This window comes from Chlorocebus sabaeus, chromosome 6 (genome assembly GCF_047675955.1).
Source record: "Chlorocebus sabaeus isolate Y175 chromosome 6, mChlSab1.0.hap1, whole genome shotgun sequence".
In the NCBI taxonomy this organism is placed as follows: Eukaryota; Metazoa; Chordata; class Mammalia; order Primates; family Cercopithecidae; genus Chlorocebus; species Chlorocebus sabaeus.
Window position 1 is genome coordinate 20,836,004 of NC_132909.1, and position 11,737 is coordinate 20,847,740.

The following is an 11,737-nucleotide window of genomic DNA, read 5'->3' on the forward strand; positions in this document are numbered from 1 at the left end:
CCAATGAGCACATAAATCCCTGGCTGCTTCGCACAAGCCAGCTGTGCTATCTGGGGCAGTCTTCCTCTGTGCTTTTTTCCTCTTTCATAACAGGCAACAATAACACATGCAATAAACAATGAATAAACCCCATGTTCTTTTATTAAGTCCCATATTCTCTTGATTTAGGTATGGCTAATTTCTAAAATCATGCATATTTTTCACTAGGCATGGTGGCTCACACCTGTAATCTCAGCTACTCAGGAGGCTGATGCAGGAGGATTGCTTGAGCCTTGGAGTTCAAGGCTGCAGTGAGCTATGGTTGTACCACTGCAGTTCAGCTTGGGCAACAGAGTGAGATGTCCATCTCTAAAAAAATTAGTAAGTTAAAAAAAATTTAATCATGCAGATTATAGAGGTTTAGAATGATAAAGCAAAGCTGTGATTATGAAGCCATCATGTCCCTTTGGGTTAAGGTGAAAGACTGGGAATGTTAGCAAGACAACTATCTTGAGGATGTTATAAACAGACCTCAGCCCAAGCAGGAGGGAAGGTGTGTCTGCATGTGATTTATACCTGTTCTGGATCTGGTCAGAATAAAATGTTTCTGGCAAGTCTGTGAGCAGAGTTCCCTTTTGTAATCTCTCTCCAGACCCCGTTTCCTGCTGTGGAATGTACCATCAGTCTTGAGACTATCTTGCCAATCGCTTGTCTGGGAAATGGCATTTGTTCGCTGGAACTTCAACTGGCTTGTGAATAATAAAGCACAGAGACTCAGTCGGCTTTCTCTCCACGGGCCCCATGGAGATAAAGTTCATGGGCTTGCAGATTCATTTCCCAAAAGCAATGCAAATGGGAGGTTTTTCTTTGACACACCGTACCAATATAAGAGTGCTGTGAAGACAGGCCAGGCGCAGTGGCTCATGCACGTAATCCCAGCACTTTGGGAGGCCAAGGTGGGCGGATCACTTAAGGTCAGGAGTTCGAGACCAGCGTGGCCAACATGGTGAAACCCCGTCCCTACTGAAAATACCAAAAAAAAAAAAAAAACTGTGCTGGATGTGGTAGCTCATGCCTCTAATCCCAGCTACTTGGGAGGCTAAGGCAGGAGAATTGCTTGAACCTGGGAGGCAGAGGTTGCAGTGAGCTGAGATCATGCCACTGCACTCCAGCCTGGGCAACAAAGCGACACTCCATTTCAAAAAAAGAAAAGAAAAAGTGTTATGAAGATTAAAGGAGTTTTTAATCCATTTTAAGTCTTAAAATAGTATTTGGCACACAGCTGTTTGTTTTAGAGACAGGGACTTGCCCTGTCACCCAGGCTGGAGTACAGTGGTACAATCTCGGCTCATAGCAGCCTCCACCTGTGCTCGGTGACCCACCCACCTCAGCCTCCAAGTAACTGGGAGTACAGGCATGTGCCACCATACCTAGTTAATTTTTGTATTTTTTGTAGAGACGAGGTTTTACCATGTTGCCCAGGCTAATAGTGAACTCCTGGGCTCAAATGATCTACCTGCCTCAGCCTCCTGAAGTGCTGGGATTATGGGCATGAGCCACTGCACCTGGCCTGGCACAAAACTTTTAACAAATAGTAGATATTGTGACTTTATGATTGTATTTTTTATGAAGGTAGGACTAATATGGGGCAGTCAGAATAAACAGAATGACACATTTCACTACAAAGTCCAACCAAGCATGCTGACGGAGAGGATAAGGAGGAAGAGGATATACAGGGAAGGCCAGAAGTACAACCTCAAGCCAAACCAATTATTTCTTATCTTCATCTGGAGGAAGACAATGGCAAACCACCACATGGGTCAAAGTCCTGCATGGCTACAAGATCAGGATATGCTGGGCTGGGAGGCAGAAAGCCAGAGGGAGGGACTGGTGGAAAAAACAAACACCAAACAAATGAACCAACACAAACCCTCCATGCTTTCCACACCCACCTGCACTTGCACTTCAAGTATCTTTTCCCCAGGGAATGAATGAGAGCATCTTAAAAAGAGGTACTGAGGCCGGGCACAGTGGCTCACGCCTGTAAGCGCAGCACTTTGGGAGGCTGAGGCGGATCACTTGAAGTCAGGAGTTCAAGAAAACAGGTACTGAATGACAGGAGGTACTGAAGCCTACTTCAATTCTACCAAGCCACATTCCAAAGGTGACATTTACTGTGCAGTCAGCCTTATTTTAAGGTGATCTACAAATCTACCTACTTTGGTTAGCTGGCTAGGTTCTACATATTTGAGTGTTTCTGTTTCCAGTACAGAAAGTTACCAACTACCCATCTCCTCTAGGTTTGAGTGTCTGGAAGTTTTCATTATTGAGATAATTCAGAACCTTTCAAAAAAAAAAAAAACTCAGGTATTTATGAGGAAAGAACATTTACAACTACAAATCCAACTTAAGTTATGAGGCTCATAAAATCTTGGTGTTTCAGATATAAAATCTTGGCATTTTCTATATAAAATATTTAGATATAAAAGTTTACATTTCAGGCCGGGCACAGTGGCTCATGCCTGTAACCCCAGCACTTTGGGAGGCCGAGGCAGGAGGATCACCAGAAGTCAGGAGTTCAAGACCAGCCTGGCCAACATGGTGAAACCCCATCTCTACTAAAAATACAACAAAATGAGCCAGCATGGTGGCGCATGCCTGTAATCCCAGTTACTCAAGAGGCTGAGGCAGGAGAATCGCTTGAACCCAGGAGGTGGAGGTTGCAGTGAGCCGAGATCACACCACTGCACTCCAGAGTCTGGCCACAGAGCGAGACTCTGTATCAAAAAAAAAATTTACATTTCATAACCTATCAACACAATGCAAGCCATCACTACTCACGCCCACTGTCACTCCATATTCCACTCTGAAACAGGACTACTAAATTCACCCTCCCTCAATCTGTAACAAGAACCTGAGCAGCCCATTTGAATAGCTGGGAAGGAAACAAATAGTTTCAAATCTTCCAAGGAACTGTCTACTGTTAATTCACATTCAGGCACTCTTTACCTTCTGCAAATCACAGACCATTTTCAGAACTGAGGAAAGCTCTTGGACCCTCTCTGGAATGGCGTTTCTCAACCTTTTTTCATTACTACCTTCCTCCTAAGGAGACTTCTGGGACATGTTTTTCCTAATCGCCCCATGAAATTTTAATACCACAGACATACTGTGTATCTATTCACGTAGAGTGGCCCTTCAAAAGGTCACAAACTATTGTAGCATCTTTTTTTTCTTCCACCCCTTTAAGAACATGCCACAGACTCTAAATGACAGACCCTGGGATACACATGGACAAATCATCACATATAAAATTGTTCTGAGATGGGTCTCGCTCTGTCGCCCAGGCTGGAGTGCAATGGTGTGATCTCAGCTCACTGCGACCTCTACCTCCTGGACTCAAGCAATTCTTCCACCTCAGCCTCCCACGTAGCTGGGACTACAGGCTGACTAATTTTTTGCATTTTTTGTTTCCCATGTTGAAACTCCTGAGTCAAGCAATCCACCCGCCTCGGCCTCCCAAAGTGCTGAGATTACAGGCGTGAGCCATTGTGCCCAGCAGTGTTACATAAAAGTGAAGGACTTCGATTAAGGAACTTCTGAGGCCATAGACCCTGGGCCCAGTCAGGAAGCACCCTGAGCTCTGTCTCCAACATGTTTGTGTAAAACAACATGTGAATTCTTGCCCTCATTTCTAAAATGACTTCTAATCATAAAAAGCATATTTCAAGTAAACTTCAGAATAACTAAACCCTAGCTCCTACTTCACCTGCCAAGGAAAATAAAACAAACAAACAAAAAGTAAATAAACTCCAAAGTTCCTGGGCCTCAGCATCAACATCAGCATGTCTTTACAGGGAGTTTTCAAAAAGATGTTGCCAGAAACCATGAAATGACACTTGTGAGGTGGATCTTGCAGGACGTCGTAATCTACATTCTAATGTCCACATTAGTCACGGCCAGTGGGCCGAGGCATCCTGGGGCTAATGGAGTCATTTCAGTGTGACTCCTGCTGGGCTCTCTTCCGCCTCACATGAGCCACAGGCTTATCACCCCTCATTCAGCCTCCCCTGTAGTCTCCAGACACAGCAAACAGAAGCTCTGCATACATGCTGCAAATGGCTGGTGATGGGTAAAACGAGAAACAGATTGGGGAGTAGGGTGAAAGAGGAGAAGTATGCTTTCTCCATCACAGACTGAGCTCTCAAATACTGACCACGAAAAGTAATGTTTCCAGTGGAAAGGGGCCAGTCTCCCGCGGAGATCTGAAGGCAAGGCCCTCAACCTTCTTTAGGAACTGCAACCATTTGAACCTCAGAAGCCCCCATTTTCAGTGCTAAGCACACCAACCCTGACACTCATCACCAGACATACACTCATCTGTTCATTTATTGTACTGTCTTCCTCTCATTACGACACGTCTGCCATGGATGGGGGAGGGGGTCTGTTTTGTTCAGTGCTCTATTTTGAGTGAGTCAGTCCTGGCAACTGGTGGGAGCTCAATAAACATTTACTGACCATATCAGTGAATAAGATTTCGAGCTACCCTGGAACCAAACTGCCTTGCCTGCAAGTAGGACAAGCACCCCTTCTATGGAGGATAAGAATAATGTGAGAAGCTGCTTTAGAGAATTCCCAGCTGATCGCCAACACCAGCTTTACTTTAGCTCTTCTGTCATCTTATCTCTGACCACAACATGCGTCACAACTACCCATGGGGGTGAGGATGAAAGTAAAGAAAGGGTGGCAACTAATAACATGTCTACGGAATCTGCTGGAAAGCTTACCTTTTAGTTAAGGTTCTGGAGACACTGTAATTAACCCAAGAGGTCCATGGATTTCGAAAATCCCTTGGAAGTGCAGGAGAAGGCCAGGCCCAGTGGCTCGAGCCTGTAATTCCAGCACTTTGGAAGGCTGAGGTGGGCAGATCACCTGAGGTCATGAGTTCGAGACGAGCTTGGCCAACATATTGAAATCCCATCTCAACCAAAAATACAAAAATTAGCTGGGCTTGGTGGTGCACACCTGTAATCCTAGCTACTCAGGAGGATGAGGCAGGAGAATCACTTGAACCCAGGAGGCAGAGGTTGCAGTGAGCCAAGATGGCGCCACTGCACTCCTGTCTGGGTAACAGAGCAAGACTCTGTCTCAAAAAAAAAAAAAAAAAAAAATGCAGGAGAGGTTCTCAAATGAGTGTTGCCCTGCTTGCCTCCAGTGGAAATTTCCAAGAAGAATCAACAAAGGACCTTGAACCAACCTAACACGGTGAAACCCTGTCTCTACTAACAATACAAAAAATTAGTCGGGCGTGGTGGCGGGCACCTGTAGTCTCAGCTACTTGGGAGGCTGAGGCAGGAGAATGGCGTGAACCCGGGAGGCGGAGCTTGCAGTTACTGCAGTACTGCACTCCAGCCTGGGCGATGACAGAGACTCCGTCTCCAAAACAAAACAAAAAAACACAAAGGACCTTGAGCCAAGTAACCATTAACACAAGTTCTGACGCCCAGGGCCAGGCACAAAGTTATTGGCAGCAAGAACTACACCTAATTGGCCACTCCTAAAGGACCTTTCAAGTTCCTATTCTGCGGAGGAAATACACGATCTGGTCCAGTGTTGATCAATATTACACATTTCAGGACCCTCCAAATTCCAGAATTTACCACCTGGGTGGGGAAAAGGAAAAATAAAAAAAATCATGTATAGTTGCGGCTACCTGATAAAAGGATTCCCCCGAACAGCCATAACACACATACATACCCACAGACACACACACTCTGTCTCACACTGTAATGTACAATTTATAGAGAACTGTTACATGTTACCTTTTACTAAATGGTGCATATGTTTAAGGTAGGGGTCACAAGCCAAAGGCCTAGAGAGATAGAGGGCAGGCAGTAGTTGAGATGAGGCAGGCTGAGTAAGTACCTACAGGCTGGGAGTGGTATATCTCCTTCCTGAAAGAGGTACTGGGCTCCAACCCGGAAATGCTGGGCAGGAAAACAGGCCTGTGTTCTGGTCTGGTTCCATTACATCTTCATGTTTTTCAGGCAAAGCCAAAAACTACATTTTTACGTTTAAAAAGTTGCAATTCTGTTAAATGTACCAGTCACATAAAGGCTGTGTGAAGCTTCCTGGGAGTGGCCCAGTTCATAATCTGCGTGCTTTCCACTCCAGACTGTAATTGTACCTAACACTAGATCAGAGAGCTTTCTCACCTGGCACAAGCTCAGCTTTCCCCCCACCTCTGTCTGCAGAGGTTGGAGTCTGGACGCTCTTTGCTGGGCCGTGTCCGGCCCGTCCACCTGTCCCTTCCCACCTGCCCTCACTACTGAGAGCCTCATCGACACATCAATCGTAGACCACATGATGCTTATCACAGGAAGCCCCGACCCCTGAATTAACCCTCGCTCTCACACGGTGGGGCCTGCTTTGTCCCCATCTCCCCTCCTCCAACTCCTGGGCCCTCTGGTACTCAGGACTGGTCTTCCGCAAATCTTCCATGTCCTCAATCTCTCCTCTGAACATTGTTGCCACCCTCTCACCTAACTGCAATCTCCTCTGAGGACACACCTCCTGGGGCCCTTCCAAGTACGGAGGTCTCCTTGCTCCCGGGAGCTGCTTCTGGACTGTTCTCCCTCCACCCTTCCCAAAACCCCCAGCTGACAGACTCCCATTATCAGAGTAAATCATTCACTACCCTGCCTGGCACGTTGTCTGCCAACCCAGACAACTACTCCTTTCTTCCCAACTTTAGCTCCTGGCCTGCCACCTCTCCCGCTGCTCTTATCATTCTTAGAGATTTCTATATCCAGGTAGATGGTTCTCTGGAGGTTCCTCCAGCTGATCTCATCCCACCCTCGCCCCACCCTCGACCCCCTCCCTCTCAGGGTCACACCTAGACCTGTCTCAATAACTGCCACCTCTTCAGAACCTCCCTCTCATGCATCTCACTCACTACCCACTGCATCCTATCTGTCTGATTCATTCCCTTCAGAACCTCAACTCCAACAATCTGCTGGCCCTACCAACTCGGCCCTCCGCCCCCTCACATCCTCACATAGAATAAATTTCTTGACCAACCCCCATCCTCACTCCCTCACACATTCTCTGCTCACTCCTCCCTCACCACAACATTCATCCGGCAGCACCTGAGCCACTGCATGGAGCTTCAGCAACACCACACTCCCAGTGGATGACTCGCTTCCGGAGAAAACAGAAGCAATCAGGAAGGAGGGAGGAAAAAAAAAAATCAAAACTACCTCCTGCCTCCGATTAAGCTGTTCAAGCTTTCAAACAAACAGAACTTGTGATAAGTGAGGGCATTAGTTCACCCAGTCAGACACTAGTACTTCTGAAAGGTCAGTAGGTCCAGCCGGCAGCAGCAGTCAGGGATGCCACTCTGAACAGAGAAGGCCTCTGCAGTGAGACCTGGCTTTGTCAATTACTACTGCAGAGTGACCTCGGACAAGGCACGTAACTTCACCACCGCACCCAGCTGTCTCAAAGGTTAAACGGCACATCCGAGCTCAGAGTAAGCACCAGAGGTAGTAAGAGGCCAGGTAACTTGGGAGGTACATTCTAATGTAATTACTTCACCTGAGAAAGTCCAGCAGCGCTGCCAAATTCTGGTTCTGATTGCAAGAACGGTCAGCGTCTGCATGCCTGACTCCTAGTCACCTACAGCTGAGCCTCTCCCCACCAATTCACTTTTTTCTCCTGCCTGGGGCATAGGAAAATTAACCAGTCCCCAGAAGTTACCATAGGTGATGACTTGGTGCACACCTATCCTGCTCTTTTTTCTTTTTTTTTTTCTTTTGAGACGGAGTCTTGTTCTGTTGCCCAGGCTGCTGTGTAGTGGCTTGATCTCAGCTCACTACAGCCTCCGCCTCTGAGCTTCAAGCGATTTTCTTGCCTCAGCTTCCCGAGTAGTAGGGACTACAGGTGCGCACCACCATGCCCAGCTAATTTTTGTATTTTTGGTAGAGACGGCGTTTCATCATGTTGCCTAGGGTGGTGCTGAACTCCTGGCCTCAAGTGATCTGCCCGCCTCGGCCTCCCAAAGTGCTGGGATTACAGGCATGAGCCACATTGCCCGGCCTTCTATCTATCTATCTATATATATATATATATATATATATATATATATATTTTTTTTTTTTTTTTTTTTTTTTTTTGAGATGGAGTTTCACTCTTGTTGCCCAGGCTGGAATGCAGTGGCATGATTTCAGCTCACCACAACATCCGCTTCCCAGGTTCAAGCAATTCTCCTGCCTCAGCCTCCTGAGTAGATAGGATTACAGGTGCACGCTACCACTCCCGGCTAATTTTTTGTATTTAGTAGAGATGGGTTTCACCATGTTGGCCAGGCTGGTCTCGAACTCCTGACCTCAAGTGATCCGCCCACCTTGCCCTTCCAAAGTGCAGGAATTACAGGTGTGAGCCACCGCGCACAGCCTTGGCCTTTTGTTTTTTTAACAGATCTAGTCCTGAATCCAGACTGCTTTCTCTTTCCACCCAGTATCTGTCTATAAAGCCCTAGGCCATCTGGCTGCAGCCTACCTCTCCCACCTCCCATCCTCCTCCAGTCCCCGCCTCCTTCACGCCTGCTCCAGCCAGGCTGGTTCTGTCTTTTCCCTAAACCCAACCAAGCTTGTTCCAGCTTCAAGGCCTTTGTACTCTATTGCCTGCAACTGGACACTAGTCCCCCAGGTCTCTGTACGGCTACTGCCTCCTCATTCTTCATGTTAGAGCTCAGATGTCACCCTCCTCACAGAGACCTCCACCAACCACCTGAGCTAAAGCCACCCCCAACATCTTAGTTGGTGTACTTCACCTGGTTCATTTAATTCTCAGTAACTTAATCTCATGGCAAGTGCTTTTTAAACCTTCACTATCGGGGCGCGGTGGCTCAAGCCTGTAATCCCAGCACTTTCGGAGGCCGAGGCGAGGGGATCACGAGATCAGGAGATCGAGACCATCCTGGCTAACACGGTGAAACCCCGTCTCTACTAAAAATACAAAAAATTAGCCGGGCGTGGTGGTGCGCGGCTGTAGTCCCAGCTACTAGGAGGCTGAGGCAGGAGAATGGCGTGAACCTGGGAGGCGCAGCTTGCAGCGAGCCGAGATCGAGCCCCTGCACTCCAGCCCGGGCGACAAAGCGAGACTCATAATTTGATTTTATTCCATCAAAAAAATAAAATAAACCTTCACTAGCTCTGCCTCTCCCACTAGAATATTAGCTCTGTGAACGCAGGAACCCAGCTCGTCTGAGTTAACTTATCACCAGCGCCAGTGCCTGACTCGTAGCAGGGCCTCAGTTAAGTTTTGCTGAATCAATGAATTCTTTCAAGAGAGCTCTTTTCAAAACCCGCTGGTGCTTGTCTGAAGCAGTTAAGGTTATAACAACACTTGTTCAAAGAGACCTTTCAGACCATACTTCCTTAAGAGTGTAGAGGTTTAAATCACCTTATTCGCCACAGACTTCTAAGGACCAATTCAAAGAACCCAACTCCAGCTGCCAATACTCTCTCGCGCCTTAGCAGAGCTTCCTCTTCCCCAACGCTTGTTTCCTTTCTTGCTCCCTCCTTCTAAGGCACCTAGTGCAATTCAACTACAAAAACTTCGGGGGAGGCTCTCGCCCAATCTCCAAAGAGGCAGGGGTGAGGTGGGCTTCTTCCCTTAGTCTAAAACGGCCACCAGGTCACCCAATCCAACCCCCACCCTCTCACAGGCCTGGCCTCTCCCTGGGCTTTGGCCATGGTACATTCCACCGCCAGGAGGAGGCAGGCCTTCAGTGCGGCTGCTCACCCCGTTCCTGCCACAGGAAGGAACAGTGCCACGCCTTCTTGGTTAATACCCTTAGACTCTTCCTTCACCCGAAGGAAACTCTCCTAACCCTCGCTCCTCCGCCCGTCTTCGCTCTCGAGGGCTCCCAAACCTCATCTCAAGGCTCAATCCGCCAGGGCTGATTCCACCACACCCGCTGAACGCCATCAAGTCGCCCCCAGTTTCCTCCCCCGCCAGTTCTCCCTGCTCAGACCCCCGTTGACCCCCGAGCCCCTGCCCCCTGCGCCCCGCCTCCAGTCTCCCCGCCCGGCCCTCACCGTGGATGCTGCGTTCTCGGTCGGCCGCCAGGACCCCAGAGAGGAGCAGCGATCCCAGCAGGGCGAGAAGCGCCCGGCCCCGCCTCAGCCCGCACAGCTGCGCCATTGCCTGCTCCGCCGAGACGCGCAGGCGACGCCACAAGCAGCCAGCCGTTGGGGTCTCGCGATCAGGTGCGGGAAGCCCCTCGCCGCGCACGCGCACTGGAGCGCCTCGCGTTCAGGTGCCGGCGCTCACGCGAGGGTCCGCCAGGTGCCGAAGCCCCCGGAAGTCGCCTTTCCGGACCTTCGGTGCGGGGACACCCGGCCTTCTCGGCGCGCGATGCCTGGGTCTGCTCCTCACTCGCACCTTCGCCGCCTGCGACACTCAACGGTCCTCCGCGCGTTCAGAGCCCCGCTACACCTCCCAACGCACGGGGGTCGCCAGAGCCAATGGCGAACGCCTTTGGAAGCAGCTCCCGAAGGTGGCAGGGCAGGCAGGGGGCGGGCCGCACCTGGCTAGGCAGGGCGAGCAGGGCGCAGGCGCAAAGGGCCGGCACCTGCGCGGCCACTCCCCCGCCCTGGGCGCACCTGGGCCCGCCCCTGGTGCCGGGGGAAGAGGCGGGACTTGCGCGAGCCTGGTCTCCAACAGAACCTGGCGGGGTGGGGCGCCTGCTCGCTGAGCACCTTTCACCCTTACCGTGGGCTTGGTGACGAAGTCCGAGGAGGGCCTTCTCCATTGGACTGGTCTCAGGGTGGGAGGAGGGGGCGGCAGACACGCGTTTCTTGGAAGCCTGTGGTTTTCTGCCCGCCTCCCCGCAGCTTTCCTGTGAATTCCTTCCTGAATTCAAAGTTCACTGGGCTCATGCTCCGGGGCTTAATGCTGGGGACCCAGCGGTGGCCGTGCCAGACTGGTCCCTGAGTCACCGAGCAGGAACGGCCCAGAGTAGTGATAGCGGAAGCTTAGCGCAGTGATGAAAGCTGTGATGGGGAAGGCCAAGCTGCGGGATCAGAGGCTGGGACGCTAGAAAACCAGGGCATGATGGGAGCCCAGACAGCTTTCCCATCCAGCCTGAGAGAGGGCCAAGGAGGGCTTCCTGGAGGAGGTGATAGGCCCATGCAAAAACAACAGCCCCGGGCCCTGGCTCCAAGGTTCTCAGGACAGATATGGAGACAAATACTTAGCACAGGCAGCATCAGAATTGAGAGAAAGGAAGCCCCTGGGGAATCCCAGAGGAGACACCTGACCAAGCCTGGGAGTCAAAGAGGGCTTCCTGGAAGAGGAGTTACGTGAGCTGACTCTAGAAAGGGGAATGGAGTGGGGCAGGCACACGAGTAGAGGACAGCCAACAAGGTAATCAAAATAAATGCATTATTATTGAAAACACTTTTTTTTATTCTTTCTTTTTTTTGAGATGGAGTTTTGTTCTTGTTGCCCAGGCTGGAGTGCAATGGCATGATCTTGGCTCACTGCAGCCTTGACCTCCCAGGCTCAAGGGATCCTCCTACCTCAGCCTTCCAAGTAGCTGGGACTACAGATGTGAGCCACCACACCCAGCTGATTTTTAAATTTTTTGTGGAGACAGGGGTCTTGCTATGTTGCCCAAGGTGGTCTCAAACTCCTGGTTTCAAGGGATCCTCCTGTCTCATCCTTCCAATAATGTATTACAGGCATGAAT

At 49.8% G+C, this 11,737-nt stretch overlaps 1 protein-coding gene across 3 annotated transcripts in view; it reads right to left on the reverse strand.

Moving 5' to 3' along the window:
• The window catches only part of SPINT2 (serine peptidase inhibitor, Kunitz type 2), a 34,767-nt gene extending 23,827 nt beyond the window's left edge, over positions 1–10,940 (reverse strand). Inside the window, exon 1 of one of the 3 annotated variants that reach the window (XM_007996663.3) lies at positions 10,083–10,940. In XM_007996663.3, the coding sequence (XP_007994854.1) occupies positions 10,083–10,188 (106 nt within the window). In that variant the 5' untranslated portion in view covers positions 10,189–10,940. Of the gene's footprint in view, positions 1–9,444; positions 9,583–10,082 lie in introns of those variants that run through there. The other 2 variants (XM_007996660.3, XM_037991616.2) reach the window with 2 other exon arrangements.
• Positions 10,941–11,737: the final 797 nt, after the last annotated feature.